General features: G+C 40.8%; 1 protein-coding gene across 1 annotated transcript in view; it reads right to left on the reverse strand.

The window, feature by feature from the left end:
* lrriq1 (leucine-rich repeats and IQ motif containing 1) overlaps positions 1–10,872 on the reverse strand; it is a 33,066-nt gene extending 22,194 nt beyond the window's left edge. Inside the window, exons 1-13 of the mRNA XM_041939593.1 lie at positions 10,638–10,872; positions 9,927–10,023; positions 9,587–9,669; positions 9,363–9,483; positions 8,184–8,404; positions 7,774–7,848; positions 5,278–7,605; positions 4,805–4,957; positions 4,560–4,710; positions 3,915–4,108; positions 2,441–2,568; positions 2,205–2,278; positions 1,458–1,551 (exon numbers count right to left, since the gene is read on the reverse strand). Coding sequence (XP_041795527.1) covers positions 1,458–1,551; positions 2,205–2,278; positions 2,441–2,568; positions 3,915–4,108; positions 4,560–4,710; positions 4,805–4,957; positions 5,278–7,605; positions 7,774–7,848; positions 8,184–8,404; positions 9,363–9,483; positions 9,587–9,669; positions 9,927–10,023; positions 10,638–10,754 — 3,836 coding nt within the window. The 5' untranslated portion in view covers positions 10,755–10,872. The remainder of the gene's footprint in view (positions 1–1,457; positions 1,552–2,204; positions 2,279–2,440; positions 2,569–3,914; positions 4,109–4,559; positions 4,711–4,804; positions 4,958–5,277; positions 7,606–7,773; positions 7,849–8,183; positions 8,405–9,362; positions 9,484–9,586; positions 9,670–9,926; positions 10,024–10,637) is intronic.
* Between the last annotated feature and the right edge of the window lie 13,074 nt (positions 10,873–23,946).

Below are 23,946 nucleotides of genomic sequence, written 5' to 3' on the forward strand. Positions count from 1 at the left end.
ACATGAACCCTTCCTAAATTGTTATAAATTTCATCCTCCTCTCTGCGGGAAACACTGTTCTTCGCTCACATCACTGTTCTTTGCCCACATTCCTTCATCCTCCTTCTCCGGCCCGTATGCGCACAAGTCCGTATTTCATTTAGTGAAGACTTCCTCCATAACACATGCTCCTAAAGTGGCCCTGATTAATCAGGCCCGGTGTTTTCTTCTTCCACGTCTCCTGGATCAGGGGCTGCCTACAGGGAGTGTAACTCTTAGCGCTTTCCTTTTGGTGCTTTAATTTAGCCAGTGTTATCACTGGCTCCAGATGAAAGGGCCAGGGCATGACTGTGGAAATACAGAGGGTTAATTCCACTGTTGGCACTGGAGGTTAGGTAAAGTTCAATGAAATATTAAGGTAATGTTTCAGCTAAGGCTTAAGATGGGTAAGATGTCCACCAGCAGCCCAGGTTTTCAGGGTTTTTGGATGGAAAAACCCACTAAAAAAGAACATCTACATATGAAAGCAGGAGTATTATTGAACCAAATGGCCAGTAGTACATAAATCCAGAATATTTTACATGCCACTTCCTCTCAGTTATGATGATGATGGCTGATGGTTTAAGGGTTTAACAGTGTAAATCCAGTTACCCATGAAAGAATTTTCTTAAAGTGAAACATTCAGGGCTTCAGGGAGGGGCAAACAAAGTATAACCTTTCATATTTTGGACATTTTGCTGTTACTAAATGGGTGTGAGTAGCTCTGAGGAGCCAAACAACTTCGCAAACCTGCAACAGCTGACATCATCATAGAAGCATGAAAAATATAAGTGGTCATTGCATATTTTTCACATAAACTCACTTCAACAGTCTTAACATCCGTAAAATATTTAGGCACAGTAAGTGAATGAGCAAATTGACACTGAAAAGATAATTGATTTTTTTGTTGCATCAATATTTTGGGAATTAGGAGCACTTACTGCAACGTACGCACTCACAGGTGTCGGTGGCACGTCGCAGTAATCTAATAGCGGACGGGGATCACAGTGCTAATCCTGGGAAGTGGACAGAAAGGCCTGTGTTCTGATGGAATGTTTAGACTACCTGAGCCAATAGACTGAATTTGTGATAGAGAAACACTGGCTTTTCACTGGTATGTTCCTTTGAACATTCACCATGGCGACTGATATTTCAGAGCAAAGGAAGCAGAAACTGAAACTTCTAGAAAGGACTACGGAAATTTCTAATTACACTATCTTGATATGAAACTGTGTAGCAGGCACTGCAGAGAAGAGGGGTGATAGAGTCAGAGGAGAACAGCCATCCAGAAAATTAGAGAGTACTGAGCACATTTAAATCAACTTAATACAACAGCGCTGCCTGATTTCATCCTTTAAGCAGATGCTTACAGATTATAAAACAACGTAAACAGTAGCCCATATCATTTTCTCTACCTCCTCCATCCATCCTCGCCTTACCTCCAGCCGCTGTCCTGTTGAAGAGGATTCCCCGTGAGGCGGATCTCTCGCAGGAACTGACATCCCTCCAGACTCTCACACACGTTCTGGAGGTCTGAGGGAGAAAAACAACTTTGCCTTGTCAGTGTCTATTTTTCAGTCTATTCCTCACTCTCATCAGCTGTCTCATCTAGGAACGCAGAGCTATATCAACCAGATGAAATAAACAGTGATGTGTTCCAGAGACTTGTTAACTTACAGTGCGATTCTTATTTCCATGGAGTCATATACTGTACTTGCGCAGCTGTCGTACAGCCAATATGAATACAGCAGCATCACATAATGGAGTCATGAGGGTCTATGCCTGAAGACTTGTGCATGTCAATTTATAGCTATTATAACTTTTTTTATTGAGTGAAATCAATCTGTGGCTGAGTGGGAGTAAAGGACTGGAAAGAGATACGGCCTGTGAGCGTACAGAATGAGATGAACATTACTAATAGTTAATTTTCAAGTATGTGAGTGTCACATAATAGCAGTATAATGATAATTTTTATCAATAGAGCACTATTCAAAACCAAAGTTACAAAGTGCATCACACAAGGCAGCAAATAAAAATCAATAACATATAACAGGAGTCAACACTAAGAGACGATAAATGAACACAGGTTTTGAATTTGTCCACATTACATGCACAGTAAAATGTGATATGCCTTATGATGAGGAAATGCAATTCATACAGTTTGTTTAATCAGGACAACCTGTTACCTGAAATGCAGTTGAACTGAAAATCCAGACTTTCAAGGGACACAGAATCAGACATGGAGGGCAGCTGGGTAATTCTAGAAAACACAGAGACACATTCTAACCTCTTTGAAAGCTGCTCTAAATCTCCAGATAACATTGACATCACAGTTAAACACAGACACATTTTCTCCTTTTGGGTTTAAATCACATGACGGGCCTTGTGCAAAGACAGAGAGGAGTGGAGTGGAGGAACGTACCTGTTTTGGGCCACAGAGAGATGTTGCATGAGGGGAAGCCAGCAAGCAGTGAGGCCCTGCAGGGAGGAGATGCTGTTGTCGTCTAGATGCAGCTCTCTGAGGAGGACCTGATTGTTCAGACTGGGGGGCTGATGGGCGAACAAGGGCGAAGTTGTCAGCTACCACCGGTCAAACTGTGGGGTTAGACTAACTTTACGCTGCTGCTGCAGCTGCTGATCCAGCAACGCCTAACTGACCCCATCCATCAATGTCAGTTGTTTCAGTCCTGCTGTGTTCACAGTCATCATGTCCGCCACAAGTTAAGCTCTACTGCAATCAAGGGATGTCTTAGGGAATACTAAAGATGTATATACTATCATACAAATTATTTTTGTTTGTATTCCCCTTATTTTGCATGTTTTCTTTGTCTTGACTTTGCCTCATCAAGCCATTACCAGTGAGTCACTCTCTCAAAGAAAGAGACAGATGAGCCTCAGTATTTGAACAGTCTCGCCAACTTATTGAGCATTCTCATGGAAGGATTTTGACTAATGTAACTATATTACAGCAATCAGTGCCTTTCATTAAGGTCTGCCTGTGACATGGACCTGGAATTGTGCATCCTCTCTTGCATCCATCTTTTACTTCAAATGAGGCCTCAGAAATTCAAGAGTGCACATCGTGCTTCAGTCTGATGTTTGTGAGACTTAAAGGTCAAAGTTCACCTTTGGTCGACTTGCAAATTTGCACTGTCTGCAAACAGAAGCTGCATCACCATCACTCTCAAATCACCTATATTCAGCTTGTTACATCAAATCCTTTTTTGGTCCAAAGGGGCAATTTGTTGGACTGAAGAAAAATTGTGAAGTTCCTTTATATCATGCATCCAATTAAAGCCCTATTTTTGCAGAGATTTTTGCAGATTTTTGGGGTTTTTTTTCACAACTGGAGCAAACTTTGAAAATGCTACATAACAGGCCATGACATTAATTTGTAGAGTCAGAGGGAAATCTGGTATAACGTGTTCTGCCAAAAAGCAGCTTGTTGTTTTGTCAGGATAATCTGTTCGACCATGATCTGTTCAAGGTGATAACGTGAGCCTCCAATTTAGCTTCCTCTCATGAGTTGTTGATTTAAATAAATCAGCTCATACAATACACATCTATAACACTTTTGTGCTTTTATTTTGAAGGTTTGACACCCATACCGCACGTGTTTTATCCTTATGACCAACTTTACACACCTAAAGTAAAAAAACAATAAAGGGAATATTATGTTATACTTTTGTTTCTGCATCTTAATGCGAAAATGGAAAAACAAATGCTCTTTTGCTGATTTTACAAGATGAAAACAGAATGATGTGGCTCTTCAATAAAAGTTAAAAGCCCCTCACCCCCTGAAACATCCAAATCCATTCCTATACAGATCTCACAATACACAGAGCAGTGACTTCAGAACCAGTGCTTTCAGTGATCAGCTGTAGCTGTTTCTTTACCTCAGTAAGGCTGTTTGATCTCAGGTCCAGGGTGTTGAGCAGAACACTGTTCTCCAGGCCATCAACACTCGCCAGGTGGTTGTGTGCGCAGTTCAAGTGGAGGAGAGTGTATACGTCCCTTAGCCCTTTGGTGCTGATCAGCTGGTTGTGATCCACTGACAACCTCTGCAGTCTCCGCACAGACTCCAGACCAGCTAGGGATGAGACGGAATAGAGAAGCCACAGCACAGTCTACAGTAAACAAGCTATAAGCATGTCTAAAAACTTAATTTGAAATGAGATGGTCGAAAGCTCCCTCCTATATACATAATATGAGTTCATGATTTACTAAAAAAAGGTAGGTCAATGCTTAATGTACAATTCAGTGTGTTTAACCTCTTGCCTGGCCAATATCTTTTTATGAGTTTAGCCTCAGGGCTCAAGTTGATAAATAAATCACTTCTCATTGCATATTGTGGTAAAGTGAATGTCTGAAAAGAGGAGGGATGCTGCCCTCTTGTGCTGTATTGCAGACTAGTCAGGAGTTCAGGCTTCTCAAGCTGCGACTTACTCATTCCAATGGCAATAATCAGTCAAATTGCAAACAACTGGAAACCTCAGATGTGACACAAACCACAGTTTATACATTTATTTTCTAGTTCTCACCAATGCGAGTGATGGAGTTGTGCGAGAGGTCCAGAACATCCAAATTTTCAGCACCAGCTAAACCATGGATGGACGTCAGCTTGTTGCGGCTGAGCTGAAGAACTCGAAGACTAGTCATATTTTCACAGTCGACAAACGAGATGTCATTTTCCTGTAACAGGATAAACAAAGATCTCCGATTACTTGATAGTTAAAAAGTGTCATGCAGATAATAAACTATAATTATATATTGACTGAATATCCACCTGTGCATCGATGTAGCAGAGCTGTGGTAACTGGTTGATGCCTTCCAGGGATTTCAGGCCACAGCGTCTGAGGGTGAGGGACCGAAGTTGAGTACACTGAGCCACAGTGGATAAGCTACAGCCAGGCAAGTCCTCCAGGGTCACTGTGGTCACCTAAACAAGAGGCAAAGATGCTTCAGGGCTTGGCAGTCTTCCTGGATTTTGAGAGGCTAAGTTGGCATGTGTGACGAAGCACATGGATAGGAAATGGGTTAATGCTAAAACAGAGCATCCTGTTTAACACAGCTAGGTTAAATCACCTGTATATGCAATGCAGCTTCACTTTCCTCGCAAATACAGCATCTAAAACATTTGTTTATTCAACATTGTATTTTTCACTTCCAAGGAATTTAATCAGTTCTCCACACTGACAAGAATACAATTCTGAGAAAACTCTGGTATCATCAGTGTGTAAGCATTTGCACAGAGGTTACCTCCTGCAGGGATTTCCAGCCTGTGGACTGAAGCAGAGCGTCTGGGCGGAGAGGTGGCAGACTGCCGGCCTCAGCAGCCCTCCTCAGCCATCTCCGACTCTGGACTGATCCTTTCTGCTTCCTCCTGTTCTGGAGGGAGAGTTTGGACCAGGGGATGCAGTCCTTCATCCATGACAGCCTCTTCTGCTCTGTGTGCTCTGGGAGGCACGCGGGTAAAAAAACGGACACAGCGGAAGGCCTTGCTGCTTGATTTTCACAGTCCACAGTTTTATCTATGACGTTCTCGTCCAGCTTATGTTGTTGTGGTTTGGCTTCAGTGCTGCTGGCGCAGATTGTGGACTCACCAGGCAAAGGACTGGTGCTTGAGGGAGCCTGTGTTGTGCTGTCTTCCAGTTGTGAGGAGTTTCCTCTTTCATCTGGATTATTTTTCTCATTTTGAGCGATCATGCTGTTATGTTCTTGTTTCAGCTCATTCGCTCTTCCCACACTTGCCTTTGTATCCTGCACCATTCTCTTGTTGCTCTCCTCCTTTTCTTTGAGTTTTATGTCTTCTTCTGTTCTTCTGTTAACCTCTTCCTTGTTTTGTCCAATGCCTTGCCCATTCAGCTCCTTCTCTGCCTCTACATTTTTCCTCTCCTCCCTTGTTCTCTTCTCCTCCTCCAGCTTCTTCTCTTCATCTTTTGCTCTGCTCTCATATTCCATCCTTCTGTAGTCCACATCATACCTCTCCTCCCTGAGCCTCATTTCTTCTTCTGTTTTTTTGTAATTCTCTTCTTCCCTCTGTCTCCTCACCTTTTCCTTCTGCTTCCTCCTCTTTTCTTCCTCACTTGTTTCCCATTCATCTTCCTTTTTCCTCCTCCCATTCTCTTCAATGGGTTCTTCTTTCATTTTTCTGTCATCGTCTTCCTGTTTTCTTATCACTTCCTTCACATCCCTCTTCTCCCCCATCTTTTTTATTTCCTGTTCCCTCTCCCTTCCCTCCTCCTTCTCCTCTTCCGTCCTCATTTTCCTGTCCATTTTTTCCTTCTTTTTTCTCTCCTCAAGTTTCACTTCTTCCTCTACATAGCCATGTTCTCTTTTATGCCTTTTCCAGATCTCTTCACACATCTTTTCCTGAGGCATCTTTTTTCGGCCATCAGCCTCCTCCTCCTCCTCTCTCATTTTCCTCATCTCCTCCTGTTTCTTCTTCTCCTCAGTCTCTCTAGTCACTCTTCCCTCTTCCTCTACTCTCATATTTTCCTCTTCCCACTTTTTTTTCTCCTCCTCTTCCTTTGGCCACTTCCGGCTCATATCTCGCTCCACTTTTCTCTTCTCTTTCTCCATCTCCTTCCTTGCCTCTTCTATCTTTTTTCTTTCCTTCATCATTCTCATCTCATCCTCCAGCTTCTTCTTTTCCAAATCTATCTTGTTTCTTTCCCCTTCTCTCTTCCTCTTTTCCTCCCTCTCCATTCTCTTCTTTTTCTCTTCCTCATTTTTCCTCTCCTCTTCTATTTTTCTCTCTTCCTCTTTCCTTCTCCTTGCCTCTTCCTCCATTTGTTTCCTCTCCACCTCTATCATATTTTTCTCCTCTTCCCTTTTTCTCTTCTCCTCTTCCATCCTCATTTTTCTGTCCATTTTTTCCTTCCTTTTTCTCTCCTCGAGTTTCACTTCCTCCTCTACATTGCCATGTTCTCTTTTATGCCCTTTCCTGATTACTTCACACATCTTTTCTTGAGGCATCTTTTTTCGGTCATCAGCCTCCTCCTGCTCCTCCTCTTTCTTTTTCCCCATCTCCACCTGCTCCTTCTTCTCCTCAGTCCTTCTAGTCAGTCTCCCCTCTTCCTCTACTCTCATATTTTCCTCTTCCCTGTTTTTTCTCTCCTCCTCTTTCTTTGGCCACTTCCGGCTCATCTCTCCCTCCACTTTTCTCTTCTCTTTCTCTTTCTCCAACTCCTTCTTTTTTCTTTCCTCCTCCCTTTTCCACTTCTCCTCCTCCTCCTTCCTCATCCTCTCTGCCTCTTCTTTCTTCTTTTCTACTTCCATCATTCTCTTTTCATCCTCCAGCCTCTTCTTTTCCAAATCTATCTTGTTTTTTTCCTCTTCTCTCTTCCTCTTTTCCTCCTTCTCTATTCTCCTCTTTTTCTCTTCCTCGTTTTTCCTCTCCTCTTCCATTTTTCTCTCTTCTTCTTTCTTCCTTGCCTCTTCCTCCATTCGTTTCCTCTCTGCCTCTATCTTATTTTTCTCCTCTTCCCTTTTTCTCTTGTCCTCTTCATCCTTCATTCTCTTCTGCTCCTCTTCCCTCATCCTAATCTCTTCCTCCACTCGTCTCTGTAAGTTGCTGATCAGTTCCTAATTGGTACAGAAAGTCATTAGAGTTACAACAAAGCATGTCATCCCATTGCTTTAGTAACAAATATCTAAAGAGGAATATGGAAATATGACCACTACATGCAGACTATAATAATGTGGTATTTCAGGTCAAAACCTCTGGAAGTCCCATGCAAATTTCAGGCCTACCTGCTGAAGCAGAAACTCCTGTTCAAGTTTTTCCTGAGCTCTTTTTTCCATCAACTCAAGTTCCTTCTGATGGAGCTGAATACAGAGAGCAATGATTAAAAAAAATGAAATGCATATTTGTTGAAAAGGCAAGAAGGCAGCCTCCTTCTCCAGAGCACTTGAGCAAGACGGTAGTTTGCGCAGGTTATCTGTGTTTCCCTGATTAATTCATATACAGTATAATTAGATACATTTGAAGTATCAGGTTCTATTTTCTAGTTCATTTATTTTTCAGTAAATATATATGAGAAATACCTTCACGGCGTGGGATTACTTGTTTCTTTCACCTGAAACATGTAAATAAAAGCTACATCTGTTATATTAAAAATTCTCATGCCAAGTAATCATGTCGAGTAAATTAAGTGACTCACCTTCTCGGCTTCCATTATCTTCCTCAGCTCCTTCTGAAAGTCTCTTTCAATTTGTCTCTTTTGCTCTTCCTTCTTCATCTCCTCACAGTGTTGTTTCTCTCGCTCTGCCTCGTATTCACTGCTTTTCTTTCTCTCCTTTTCATTCAGTGAGATCTCAAGGTTCCTCATGTCCAATGTCAAATTCGTCTCATTCTCCATGTATTTATTTGTTCCCACTTCATCTGTGTAAAGAACAAAAAAAGAAGGCTTTTGTAGCAGTTCAGCAAGGAAAAACATGCATGTTCAAATGTGGCTTCTTGCCCCCTGCTATCCTCTATTGCACACATGCAGTGAAAACAAACTGCCTCAAAAATAATGTCAATCAAGAAATATATAACTCACATAAATGATTTGGGCAGAACAGAAAAAATATATCATCATATCACAGATGTGGTAGCAGTTACAGTCTTTCAAAATGGTAAATTTATCATTTGAATTAGAATATTCCCACCTGCTTAAACAGTATGCATTTTTATTCCAGATATTTTGCCAAAAAGCTTCATGATCATCATAGTTATAACCACTGACAGGACTTAAGGAACTGACAATCAAACCCTCTACTTCATTGGGATTATGTATAGCTTCATCATTGCTGTACCACACAACGTTTCTTAATGAGAACAAAAAATAGAACAACAGTGACCTCTTGTGGGCAGCTTGTCTATCACCACAGAAGTTTCAGTGCATTATTAGACCTTCAGTGAGACCTCAACAGTACAATAAAAAAGGAACAAAGAGAAAAGAGATGTAATTTAGCATCAACTTCCATCACACCTGTGCAGTTAACTTCAACATGTTGAAGTGTACTGCTCAGGGAACACATGTTTGTACGCTTTGAATTTACATTGAGCTGTCACTCAGACATAAGTACATACTGTGCAAGATTTTATCCAGTACCGTAACACCAAGGTCTTTCATAAATCATGTTTTTTATTCCTGGGTAAGTTCACAAGTGTTACTCACTTCAAAAGGTAATGCCTTTACCTGGAAAATGTGAACATAAAAAAGTTCATTTAAAAATTACTGTATCACTCTCTAAGGATGGCTTAAATACAACCAGGCATCACCGTTTGTGCATTTTTCAGATTGCAAAAATCTCAAACATTTCACTTCATTTTTCTAAACATGTACTTACTGTACCTTCATTGTTTGGACACACTGAGACTTTGTGAGGGAAAAGCGCTTCTGTCTCTGTGGGTGCAGGAAGAGGGCGGGTGTCAGTAGAAGTGTTGTTCTGCTCATTTTCTGTGTCACAAATGACCTGCATCAAGCACAACATCAATTTAGAACAGTTTTCCACAAAATGTGTTGTATTTGGGATGTTTGAAGACATTTGAGACAAGATTATAAAGAGAGACATTTACCTGCTCACTCAGTTTTATCATATCCTTATCGAGTTCAATAGGCAACTTCATTATGTCCTCGCTGTGATTTGATGCAGTGAAATCTGGGACACAATTTAAAGAAAACACAGGCAATTCTATTATCATGGAAAACATTTCAGCTATGGCATCATTTCCAGGTCTTCTGACATTTACTATGTACAAAAACAGAATTGTTAACTGATTGAGCCCTGAAAGATGCAGGTTAGATTAGCAATTTAGCAACTAACTTAAACACAACGATTAATTCCAACACAGAGAAGCAGTGCCTCTAGAAGCATGGCGTTGCATGATGTGCTTGCTCTTTAACAAGGTGTCATACCTTCAGGTTCCTCGAGGATGAGCTTCTCACAGATTGCTGCTCTGCTTTTTGAGGTTTCAAAGTAGCTGAGCAGGGATGGTGGAATATCATCAAAATCCTGTGGTCAGAAAGTTGCTTTATGTTTGCTTTCATCACAAAAGGTGAATGTTAATGTTAAGGTATAGTTAATGTTTAGTTTTGTATCTCCCTGAACATCTTAACATGTTTTTCCTAGGCTGATGGAGACAAAACAAAACAATGACAGATGGCTACATGAGAATATAATTGCCTATATGGTCATAAATATAGTCATTAGGCTTCCAGGGGATCAATTGATGTACACAGCATGCTTTTAACCTGTCAATAATCCATCCACAATAGATGCCACTTATAATGTTTAAAATCCAGGGGTTAACCTTCAGCTGTGTTTTAATATATGGCTTGCAAATTAATTTTCTTGATGGTTTAGTGACGCATCTATACGAATACATGCTAAATTTAAAAGAAGACATGGGAAGTGCCAGCTCTCACTGACAGCTGCTGTGTGAAGTTAGTTCAAGTTAACTTCCAACTTTGACCTTTGACTTTGTTGTAGCTAGCAGCTAGTAGCTAGCTGCTACCAGCTAGCTACATTTAGCTTGCTGTCAATATCACCTGTCTAATTAGCGATAACAAATCTTCATTTAACGAACTTATCTCAGTGTTCTGGCTTCAGCAGGAGACTATTCTTACCTCTTCATCGTGAAATAAAAAACTGTCCTGCTCCTCTGTAGTTTCATCAGCATCAGAGATGACTGAATTAGCCATCTCCCGCATATTAGGGTCATACATCTCATTAGCAGCCGTCATGGTTTTAAAACGTCAGCGACTCGTTAGCTCTTAACGTTAACACTCAGTTACCACCATTGTCCTCACAAAGTTATCTAAAGCTGGTCTTACTATCAGCAATACCCACACTTGCTGTTTATCCGAATAACATACTGTTCAGCAAGTCAAACCTAAATTAACATCTGCTAGCATGCAAAACAACTTTCTTGTCGCGTCTCGTAGATACTTCAGTCTCCATGGAAACAACACAGTGAACTACGTAGCCTCGCCAGGGACAAACCGTACAAAAGGCAAAACTAAAATTCAATTTTGTTCAACTTGTGTCCTTGCAGTCACAATTACAAAACAATTCAGTCACATCTTCACTTATATTCATCATATTATTTACATATATTTTAATTTGATTTTGCATTTACATTTTTACATTATTATAACTGAAATAGATCTCTGCTATGTTAAGATTTTACTGTATCGTGTCAGTGTTGTTCTGTATTAGATAGATACTTAGATATAAATCTCCAAAGAGAAATTTACAAATACAAATTACAATTGCTGTTTGTTAATTGTATATTTTACAAAAAGACTGTAGGCTTGAGGTAAACATCTTTTATTGGCCAATTTATTGAGCACAGTTATTCTTTTAGAAACATTTTAAAACTTTGCACAACTAGTTGTAGATTTTGGCACAATAAAGAATCTGAGCAAAACGAGGTTATTTCGTTTCAGCACTGCTTCCTGATAATAAAATGTGGTGTCATGGACTTGTGTGGGCATTTTGGGCAGCCAGCTAGAAGAGGTCAGTGAGCCTAAGACCTTGTAGGTGAATCACAGGACCAGAAGAACAAAAACTGTGTCAGGCTGTGAACAATGGCACTTTTTCCATGGCATTTCTTATCACAAAGACCGGTTCCTCTCTCCCGTGGTGAAGTCTCTGCACTCGTGCTGTACTCCTTCTCTTTGAGGAGATTCCAGTGGCCCACACAGGTTTTCCCATACACATTCCCGAGGGTTTTCTAAAAGGAACCCAGTCTCCTTCCTCAAAGTTTCAAAGAAGAACAGCATGTCCTCCATCCCAAACTGTTTGCTCCGGAGACACACTAAGGCCTGTTCTCATTTCTCATGACGTTCCAGGACCAAAACAAAACAACAGAATGGCGCCAGATCAGACTACTTTTTCCTTCAAAGCCCAAACCTGAATTCCACAACGACAATGAAAAGCACCACATCTACAGCACTTATGTGGCCTACAAGGTCAACGCCATCAGAATCTTCACAGGTCTGTCACGGACATGCTTTCATACAGGTCGTCGTGGGTCAAAGCACAACTTCAGTCCTGAGGCTGATGGGCAGAAACAGGACACTTTGGTGCTGCCCCCGTTGTTGGAGTCAAACTGCCTGTCCCTTATGTTTCATTAGGTCCTCTAAGATTCATTGACCAAGTTCAATTGCTCAAAAAGGCTCCATCAGCAAGCCTTGTCCACTCCGATTAGGACCAGGCCCTTTGTCAGTGGGCAAGGTGTCCGTCGCTTTTGTCCAAGTGCACGGAACCCAGACAGCAGCCAGACAGGGCCAAGCTGCAGATTTATACAGCAGATTATGCCAGTCAATGGCGGCTCCGGCCCAAACGCAGTAGCGGTTTGGATAGCAGCCGTGTGTTTACACTGTCAAGGGTTTTCTGTTACTCGTCTGTAGCCATTATCTTGGCAGCCACTGGGCCTATCAAGCCTATCATTTCCATCTGGGGGCATTGATGAAAGAAGGGATTGGAAGAAAAAATCACCACTACCCCAAACTACTGTTTTTTACCGTTTCTCTTACTGCCCATTTTAAATGCAAGTCAAAGATTCATTAACCATGAGATATAAACAATGCATGACAAGAATGACTAAATTGTGCTTTTGATGCTCATTTGTCTCATGCGTAGACCTTGTTTAATTCATTCATAGTCATTGTGTATTTAATCAACTAATGGAGCCAAAATATAATATATGATATATAATATAATATATAATAACATATTTTCCATGCATGAAGTTAAAATGACATTTCAAACCCCTGCACTGGAAAATGGATGATTCGTCTCAATGCACTGAGCCAGATTAGAGGCTTCTGAGAGTAAGGCGACTTGTATGTGGACCTAATGGCAGTTAAAACATATTAGGTGCATGTGAGGGCGAAAATATTTAAGAGAGCTAATCCGGCGTTGTTAGCCCAATCACTCCTATGTTACATTCATCACATTCTTCATCTGATGGCAAATCAAATTCTTGCTTTTACAACCAACATCTGATGTTGGTTTTTCACAACCTGACCTGCACACCATTGTCTTACATTTGTGAAGTCCAACAAGTTCATCCTCGACACTCTGCTACCCGAGATTATTTCTCCTTCAGTGGGATGACAACAGCAGTGAATCGGCTAGACTTGGACGCAGATTTGGATTGCCTTTCAAAGTTATCATCACGCTGCCAGTGTGACCTTAGCACATCTAAATCTGCTGCAAATGACTGTGGGATTACTGTAATCGAAATTCCCCCTAACAAGCTGGGGACTTGGAGTCGTCTGCACCAGGTTCAGTGAGCTACAGTAACAGGTCTGCTAGTTTTTAGGCATCATTTTAACGCTTCTTCCCAGTTATTTGCATGTGGTATTACACAATATTTTCAAGGTTAAAGCCAAACATTTGCATATGTCTTCTTTCGAATATTTAACTCTCACATGCTGAGAACAGCATTTCCCCACAGGATTATCAATGGTGTCATTGATACCCAGAGGTGAAGTGAAATGTGGGCTCTTTTGTTTCCATCGCTGAATGCCGTACAAAGAATATCTCAAGATGAACTCACTATTTTGTGCTGAGCCTCAGTCTGTGTGAAGACGTCCACTGTGTCGAGGCAGAAACTGGCTCTCAGTGAACAGAGACAAACTGTGGAGGCTCGCTCACGGCTGCTGTCTCAGACTACTTAATGCAACATTTGCTCTATAGCAAAACATGCAGATTAGAGGAATTTTCTTTATGTTTTACAACCCCAGTTCCAGAAAAGCTGGGACACTGTGCAAAACATAAGTAAACAATATGTTTAATATTGATTTTTGTAAATATCTGCTTATTCTGAATTTGATGCAGCAACATGTTTTAAACAAGTTGGGACAGGAGCAACGAAAGACTGGGAAAGATGTGGAACGCTCCAAAAACACCTGTTTGGATCATTCCACAGGTAAACAGGTTGATTGGTAACAGGTGATTCCTAAGCAAGGATGGAGCGAGGTTCACCACTTTGTGAACACATGATTGGATAAAGGGGATTACGACATGGACTCAGAAACACTTCAGAAAACCGTTGTCAGTAAAAAAAAAAAAAAGTTTGTTTGCAAATGACTGCAGTCTGACTTAATTTACATTTCACACAGCATCCAAAGATTTTTGCACTTAAGCTCTGACCACAGTAAGCAGTGATATGTCGCAAATGAATCTTTGTAAAGACAGAAGAAGTATTGAATCTGGAACAGTGCAGACATTCATGAGGATGCCACAGATGGATGACCAAAACGCCGTAGATAAAGATGCCACTAAGAAGCATTACAGTGAGCAGGAGGCTTTTTACACTTTTCAGCTGCATGAACGTAACATCAGCACTGAGACGTGGTTGCTGGCGACTTTTCAGGAACTAACAGCCAGTTTTTAGCTTGATAACCAACAATTTGTTAGTTAATGACACAGTTTTTAAAAACTTTTCATATGCTGTATTGGTTTTTCAGTCCACAGTGGAGGATGTCTTGAAGTCTTGAATGCAGTCTTGAGATTAAAGTATGACTATAACAAAGGTTGGGGTGGGTTTTACATCTGAAGATAGAGTTTGCAACACTTAAATCATACTTGCTGTCACATAGCGACATCCAATAATTCATTGTGATTTTCTGACATTCAATTGTACTGTCATGCATGGCAACACCCACCCACATGGTGCCTAAGAGGGATAAAACAACCCGTAAAGAGGGCACTTGGCCCAGATCTGGTGTTATTGCTGTGATGTACTCTGCTGGGTCCCATGACTTGTTCTTGGCCTTGTGTCACAGGACAGTTCCTGGTGCAGCTAATCCTCTCTTTGAAAAAGCATCTCCACCTCCAGCCAGCAAGCTCCAAAGGTTAGCCTGAGCCACATCACTGCCGTTATGTTGTTGAACACGAGTGTGTTGGATGTCCTGGAGGACTTGAATGTCACTACCTGTCATATTGTATGTGAGTGCCTGTAGGGCTGGGCAACAATTCAACATTATTGTTATTTATTTATTATCTTCAATATAATCATGCTGTTCCAATTTCTTATATCGAGATAACAATAGCTGACAATGTCTTAAATAAACTTAAATAATTGATATCAAATTAATTTTTCCCTAAATCTGTCAGTGGAAATTGAACTATATAGAACTGGATAACAGTTGCAGGATGTTAAATCTTTATTGGGTATAAATAAAGTTCTGTAACTGTAAACTCAAAAGGTTTTTGGTCACCAGTCCTATAACATTTGACACTGAATGGTTCAGCACATACAGTATCATTAACATTACCACCTTTTATCTCTACCTGCTTATTGCAGGGTTGTAGGAGACTGGAGCCCACATCCGTGCACACAGGGCATGCAGCAGGGTAAGTCTTGGACAGGTCGCGGTCACAGTACTAACACATATAGACAACTATACCATTTATGGGAAATTTCCAGTGTTTCCAGTTTGGTGCAGTTCCAGTTCCAGCATGCTTTTGGAGTGACGGAGGAAGTTGTCGCACCTGGAGGAAGATCATGCAGATATAAGGAAAAACAAATAAAGGAAACTCCACAAAGAATGGCCGTAGCCCGCCTGTTCTGGATTGAAGACACTACTCACTGCAGCACTGTGCTGCTGGTAAAAATCTGAAAATGAATTCTGGCCATATCGTACACCTCTGAGTGCTTCATTGTGTGGAGATAGAGTGGTATTTTACAATTGTGTTAGGGACTAAACTACCATTCACCATTTTCCCAACTACTAACTTGCAGTTTACCTACTGTACAACCAATCGGATCAAAGGATTTGGGTCATTTTACTGGAATCAGTATGTGAGGCATCGCCATTCACGTCATTTATTGTGATTTTCTAAATTTTCTGATATTATTAGATTAACTGAGGTGATCAAGCTCTTATGCCAGAATATCACAGTAAACGTATCGGACGACAGTGTAGCATTATACAGAAACAGGCACTACATGACCATGAACCACCTGAAGATATCCGTATATGTCCATTAACCTCAAAGTGCCATTATACTGTTGTTGTGCAAAGAGCAAAGACCTTTTTAATTATAATTGAATCACAAGCGAATCGGTATGATGAAATAACACCCTTCAACATGAATCCAGAAACTTAGATTTGCCATCGTTTCACGTTGACATTGTGTGTTTTATGTTCTCATTTTGTTTGGAATGAAACAAAGGAAACATACGAGAGCAGCAGGAACCTCTGCAGATACACAGATAAAGAAAAGATCATCAACAAAAGCAGCAGATAAAACACCACCTCTTTACTGGCCACAGTGCTTGAATGATTGGCACTTCCAACAAAACTGGTTCTTGGACGTGCAACAATAATCATGCACTGGTGCAGAGATAATGCATGCAAAAGCAAAGCTGGAATAAAACCAGAACCTGAACTGTGGACTAGTACCAACAGCTGCACAGTCTGTATGATGCACAAGGTGGCAGGATGCTACCTGCAGCTCTGTAGATCTGCAAAAGAAAAGAGAAAACATGGAGACAAAGGCCAGAAAAAATCCTTTTAGTGAGAACAAAACCATCCTCAAGTAACCTCAGTGAAAAACTAGAACACTTTGACTCAGACGAGACACAACACGGTGGGGGCTGATAGCATTTATCACCATCGAGAGTGTCCATTCTTATATCACCCGTCCAAACTCCAGCCATCAGTACTTCTCATGGCCTCGCTGTCTCATTTTGTCTCTCGTCTTCACCAGAAAAAACGCAACACTGAATCAAGGCTGTGAGGGTGGACGTCACTGTTGCCTGTTTTCCTTTGTTTTATCAGAGCGGGTTTGAGCTGCATTGCATATCATAGCACGCCGGCTTTTCTGTTTTTCAAAGCAGCTCCCAGACAGCACATGAAATACAGTCCGTTTCCCCTGGGTCTACATGGGTCCTTTCAAGACAATGGGACACACACACACACACACACACACTAAGGTTTGCAAGTTAAAGAGATGAGTTTGTGACCATGATGTTATAAATAGTTAATCTAAATATAAATACATCATAGGCCTGGATAACAGTTGCAGGATGTAACCTCTTGATTTGGGAGTAAATACAGTCTGTGATGCTCAGACTCAAAAGGTTTTTGGTTGCCATTTGTTCAAAGTTCACTGCTTTGACTTTCCTTCCACACATGTCACTTTTCACTTAAAACTGGTATCAATGTACCCTTTTTAAAATATCCATCATTTATAAATTTGTACAGTTAGTTGGCCTATGATAACCTTACAGGCAAAGCACGCTTCCTCAGGCTTATGATATGGACAGCCGCCATCTTAAATACCCATAATGCATCTTACAAACACCCATGACATTCTACACGCCTTGGAAAAGTAGTGCCACACAGTGTGAAGAATCAGCTGCAGCATCAAATCGTTGATTTTCTCATTCATGCCAGCTCTGGGTGATTCCCATTGGCTGAGAACTGTCGTCTCTGTGACACACTGAAAACCAATATGGCTTAACTTTCCATCGGAGGTCTGGGAGGGGTAAACCCGTGACGCCAGCTGGCATCACGTTACCAAACTCAGGGTCAGTCCATGAAGAATTCAACAGGTAGGGAAGGTAAGCCGCCGTCTGTGACCAGCGCTGTGTTTGCCATCACAAAATCAAAACAGCAGCACAGACCGGAGAACACCGAGTCCTGAAAGTCCTGTTTCAGAACAAGGGACACATTATAGACATGAGAGGACAGAAAAAGCATCTGTATTTTTTGTTTTTCATGCACTTTATACATTTTTTTTTTTTTTGCACTAATTTGTCACCCATGTGTATGTGACAATATTCAGAAAAAACTTTATTGATCCTGACAGGGAAATTGCTTTGTTGCACTACAAGTTGCTCAACACACAGTTAGAGAGAGGAATAAAATACTAACTAAATAAATAAATAAATAAAGCTAGAAACTCCTATACAGATAACAAAGGCATAATAATGATAAAAGTAAAAATGTGCCAGTGCAAATGTGTATGTGCCAAAGGTAATGTAAAGGTGTAAATGTTGAGTAAAAATAACAATACTTTAAGAATAAAGGTAAAAAAAATGCACAATATAGTAAAAATGATAATAAAAATTCCAGAAAATAAAGATTATGAGGAGGTTTTGAACTACAACATTCAGTTAATATGCAATGAACGAATGAAACTATCACACCTTTTGAGACACCACCCTCTAAGAATGAACGAATGAACCAATCATTTCATCCATACACACATATTTTCCTGAAAAGAAGCAAAAAAATTGAATGTAATCGTTTCAAGTCATAACAGTAAACAAGTATTGTTTTTCACATTATTACATATTTGTAATATTTCAACAACATCAAGGTGTTTAAATTACATGAGAACTACCTATATTTATGTGTTTTATCATTAGATTTGTCGCCACGCTTACGGATCAAAGTTTCCCATCCCTCGAGGTAGCTGACCCCAGACGACCTAAAGAGATAGTCCATCTGTCTCCTGAGCGAAGTCTTCACATTTATCATCACACTCTGTGAAGAAGGAGCCATTCTTCCGGGCAGACAGCGATCTATTAATACAAATACATACGCACACATTCAGAGAAACACACACATCATCATGCCCGTCAGCGGGAACATCTCTGACATGATTTATGCTTGTGGTGTCATGATAATGGCTCCTCTCACATCTGTGTGGCCTTCAGGAAACTAAAACAAGAGACCGTAAGCTCACTGATTTCAAATATTTCTTCTGTGAGTGGAACCGCTCAGCTGGTCTGCAGACGACAGACACAAAGAGGCCGAGAGATCAGCAGCTGCTCCGCTCAATCGATCCACATCCCGTGCTGTTCATTCAAGAAGATGATAGATATGATGATGTGATGCAACATCATTCATCATCAGCGCAGCACACTATTGTCACCTTTCTTATCAGTGACACTTATTAGCTACTTTTTGCTGCAGTACATGGAGCCCCAGCTCATACTATTTACTGCTCGCAGTTTAAACTGAGCTTCAGCAGTTATTTTTTGTTTATAAAGTCATAAGTCATAAAAACTAGACTTACCACCTCAAGTTGCAGTTTTAATAGAAGGTATTACGTGTATTATCTGGTATATTAACATGCATGATTCCAGTGAATAATTCCCAGTGACAAACATGCTGTCGTCACTCAGAGGCCATTTTTCCAGAGGAGAACAGAGGACTGATGGAGAGCTTGATCACATGGTGCAACAGCACCTGATGCTCAGTATCAGCAGAGCCAGTGAGCTTGTTGTGGACTACAATGCTTCAAATATGGGTGTTTCTGCAAAGAAGCTTCAAACTGTAAAATGTGGACGATCCACGCACATCTTCAACCAGACAGCACAGAAGATCTATACAATCAGCACAATTTCAAGGTGGACGCCCAAGATTAGCGTCACTAGTTCAGTTTCTGAGCACATGTGAAATATAGTCACGATCTCCCTTCTGTTCCTGAGTTATGGAGTTGGATAATGGCCAGAAAAGTGTTTCTGCACAACGTTAAGGTGTCCCAATGAAGCTGATCTTTGACCTTTTGGATGCTAAATGTCTTCACGTCATCATTTTGTCCTCTGAGACATTTGTGTGAAGCTTTGTCATCATGACTTACCCAAGAACATGCTTTGTGAGGTCACAGCGACCTTGACCTTTGACCTTTGACCACACCAAAATCTAATCAGCTCATCCTTGAGTCCAAGCGAACATTTGTGCCTGAGAGTGTGACGGAAAGGCAAAACATCTCCTATCACCAGCGCAGAGGCGTAAACATCATCATTAGACTGGACTCAAACCTTTTTATATGTAGTTCAAGTAAATGAAAGATGGGGGCAGTGTATCTTATAAATGTCTTAATAGACAGTCAACAGATAACAGGAAGTGAGGTGAAAGAGATGGGGGATTAAATACAACAAAAGGTGGCAGATGGGAACCAGGGAGGTTGAGGTTCATGGTCAGCACCGCAGCCCCGTGAGCACGAGACATTCAGGCCTCATTCTGACCCATCAGAGACCTGGTTCTTCTTCGGCTCCATAAATTGAGCTGTAAACCGTTTTCTGCCTCTGACGCCACTCTGCCATTGAGAAATGATCATAATCACCTTTAGCTACTGCTATCCTATTGGCCGAAGCCGCTGACTGCTCTTCTCAGTCGCTACCGTATGACTTGACAAAATCCTTGACCACAAAAAAACCTTAAATCACTCACAATCACCATGAAACATGATGCCACACACCCACGGCATCCAGTTCCCAGTGAGGTAACCCAGGCTTGTCAGGATCAGCTGCTAGTTCTGAGTATTCTCTCTGACTCTTGGTGCTGATAGACTCTGTTGTGACACCTTGAAATTTGAACATCCTCTTTCATTTCCTTTTTCCTCGCCTTGTGAAACGACGATGGTTTCATTGAAATGTGAAGGTTTTTTTTTCATTTCGTCACTTGAGTCCATGTTTTTAACAGCATTCACCTTTAAGCAGTGTCGAGGAAAGTCATGCTAAATGTGGTGATTAATAAAGTAAGCAGATTGATATTTTTAGCCGCTCCACCTGCATGATTCTCAGGATGATGCCGTCTGTCAGCTCACCTCTTTGGTCCAGACTGAAATATCTCAACAAGCAAAACATTTTGTGCAGACATTCATGGTCCAGCTGACTTTTCCTCCACAGCTGCGTTGTTCTTGACTCTTAGTCTTGTTATCTCTTACTTAGCTCATAAAGGTTGTCTGAACACATCTTTCACAACATGCAGACATTGACACATACTGTGTTACAAACTGGAAACCAACCATAGGAGGTGATGTGCACAAAGAGACTTTGAAAGGGGCTGGGGATGGGGGGCTCTAGTAATTATGAGGGTATCAAAGGAGGAGGTCAGGTGACGTGGTGGAGAAACTCTGTATATGTAGGAGGTGGCGTGGATGGATGGGTCACCTTGGAGACCGCTGTTCAGGAGCATTATTTTAGCTTACATAATGTAACTTAAGTTACTGTGATCATTGTTTAAATCTAACCAGGTGCTTTTGTTGCCTGAACCTAAACACATAGTTTGGTGCCTCTCTGAGCAGATGGTGATTATACAACGATAGCATTTTTTGAATAGGTGCTGGCAGGTAGCTAAATAATTTATAAGTACACTACAGTGTCATCAGCCGAACAAAATATACATGCACTACCAGAATTAACATGAGCATTGGTTTTCTTTCACTGCTCTCAGGGTCTCTGTGCTGCCCTGCTGATGAGATGGAGGCTATTAGCAGCAATCAATACGTCGGCCACTTAGGCTGCACTCGCTGAGCTTCTGCAGAGAGGAACTGCTGTGAGCAGGCAATATCTTGGACATTTTGTAAAACGAGGACGACGGGCTGCGTTCATGTCAGGAGTCAAGAGATATACAGCACAGTGGCTGAGATACTCTTCATCCTCCAGCAGAGCAGAGCTGTCAAGAGCAGCTATAAAGCATATGAACTGGAAGTAAGAGGATTTGTGTGAGGATCAAATACACACACACATTTTGGCTTGGCAAAAGACCTCCTGTTCACTACTGAGAGATTTCTGTGATGATGTCCTTGACGCACCTGAAACGCTGGGGGTGGGTATCATACCAGGCGCTGGGGCAACTCAGGACAGACTCATGGGTGGTTTTGTTCTCCCCTTTCCAATGTGGACTCGCATGAATTCCGTCCCAGAGAGTTAGCCGGAATATTCAAGCACAGCTGTTCAGAGAAAACCGGAAGCAGGATGTTGACAAACTGTTTTTGGGGTTTTGTTCGATATACATTTCTTTTCTGCTGTCTTTGCCCGTCCAGTCTTTAAGTCTGGGATGTTTGGTTTTATAACAGTTATATGATAACTGCCTTTTTACCGGCAACCGATTAAATTTACAGAGATGCAAGTTGCTGTTCTCAAGGATTTTAAAAACAGTTAACCAGATAATAAAGCTCTTTAGACAAACAGTGGTACTTTAAAGCCAGAAGGGAACACTGATGATGATCAGCTGATCTTACATTTTGGTCGAATTACCACAGAATGACAGCACGTGTCCCACATATGCACAGAAAGTGAAGTTAAGTTTTCCATTTCAGAAGGATCATGTGAAGGCGGCACAGAAGTCTGACCCTGAAACTGTGATGCGATGGCACAGTGGATGAGGGCACTTTTCAGCTCCCCCCTACGACCCACTTTCAGTTTTTTGAGTCATGCAATGCCTCACTGAGGTTTTAGTTGTCTCACTTTACTGCATCAAACTCCCTCACCACATAGTTGAGCCTTGGCCTTGCTTTTAACTGTCGAAACTCTCAACCAAAGCCTGTCTGTGCTGAACAGTCAGAACTTTTCACACCCCGAAGAAAATAAAATAAAATAAAAGATGGTCCTGTTTGTGGTACTGTCACATAATCTAAATGTTCATAAGATTTTAACAGATTCACAGTCTCTATCATCTAGACTCGATCATATAAGCAAAATATTCAGTATTTATCATGTCGAAAGTCAGACATCAGCAGAACAATCAAACCAGCTACAACACTGGTTTTGGTTCTCAAGAGTTAATTGTATTTTATGGATCTTATCGTGCTGTTATATTTCAACATTAGTCCAACCGCATTGGTGAAAGATGCATTCAGATGCTTTGGTCTAGTAAGTGTAATGATACCATGATGTAAAAATATTCCAACTGAAGTTTTATCAACAAAATTTAGTTAAAAGTATTCATTATGCAGACAATTCAGCCTGTTAATGCTATTTCATTATATAAGATAATACTGTAATATTATTATTAGGTTACTCCACTACTGTCCAAGTTTCCACAGCCTGAAGCAAAGGCACATCAATACAACTGCACAGTTCAGTTAGGTAGGATGCGAGTATTTCATTATTAGCATTTAATCAAGGAAAATGTGCTCCAGTCTGTGTTACAGATCACAGACATGTAGTAGGTCTATGTGTTACTTCTTTTACTTAAGATTTATCATGTTTGTAATGTATGAAAGGTGCTATACAAATAAATTTTATTACTGTGTCAGATGTCCTTCCTAAGTTGCTCTTAGTGTTTAATAAAAACATTTAACAGTCAGGCCTATTAGTTGTATTATTTGTGCTTCAGCAATGCTTTTTGATTTATATTGTCTTAACTATGTTCATACTTCTGCTTATTACGGTAGCACTGTGTGTCAGTATACTGTGTATGCTGTATTGTCCAGACAGCACAAGATCCTCACTGTATGTAATTGGTCTGGTGACAGTTTAGCACACAAAGAATTAGACAGAATATTTATTATATTCATTTAAAATGTTCATGTATTGTAATAGACTGTTGTGTTATCTAAATATGTTTCAAATAAACCGGCCGATGTATAGGAATAATAACAAGGAATATTTGTGAGTGTTTTTTTTATGCAAATTGGATTTCGGTGTCGTCTTGGCTGTATGTTCTTTTTTTTTTCGTTTGTTTAATATTTTTGCAATAACTTGGAAGGTTGCGCAGGTGGATGCCGTCCTCGACTAAAACCTCTTTTGATTGTGTTAAAATCCTAAATACAGTCTGTGTTCCGATATAAATAAGACAGAATGAAAATAATCGCTGTAATGTCCAAATTAATAGCTACCCAGTGAAGGAAATGAGCGTTTATAAACAGAGGCACATTGCATTCAACCGTGAGCCAGCCCCTTTTCCGTGTAGTAGTGGAACGTACCAAGTAGAACTACGGGGTGGTTGCAGAAAACAAAGGCGCTAAATTAAACTTAAATCTTAATTATTTTAACACATACAACATCCAGTGTTATATTATAGTGTTTTATTAGTTCAATGCAGTGTGATATAGGATGGGTAAAAGGAGAAAAATGATCCGTCATAGGTGTGTTGAAGGCTGAACCCCCCTCGAAGCGCGGCGTGCTTCTGGCTGAGCTCTAAAGAAGTCAGAGCTCCGCGTCTGGAGCCG

This window comes from Chelmon rostratus, chromosome 6, assembly GCF_017976325.1.
Source record: "Chelmon rostratus isolate fCheRos1 chromosome 6, fCheRos1.pri, whole genome shotgun sequence".
Lineage (NCBI taxonomy): Eukaryota > Metazoa > Chordata > Actinopteri > Chaetodontiformes > Chaetodontidae > Chelmon > Chelmon rostratus.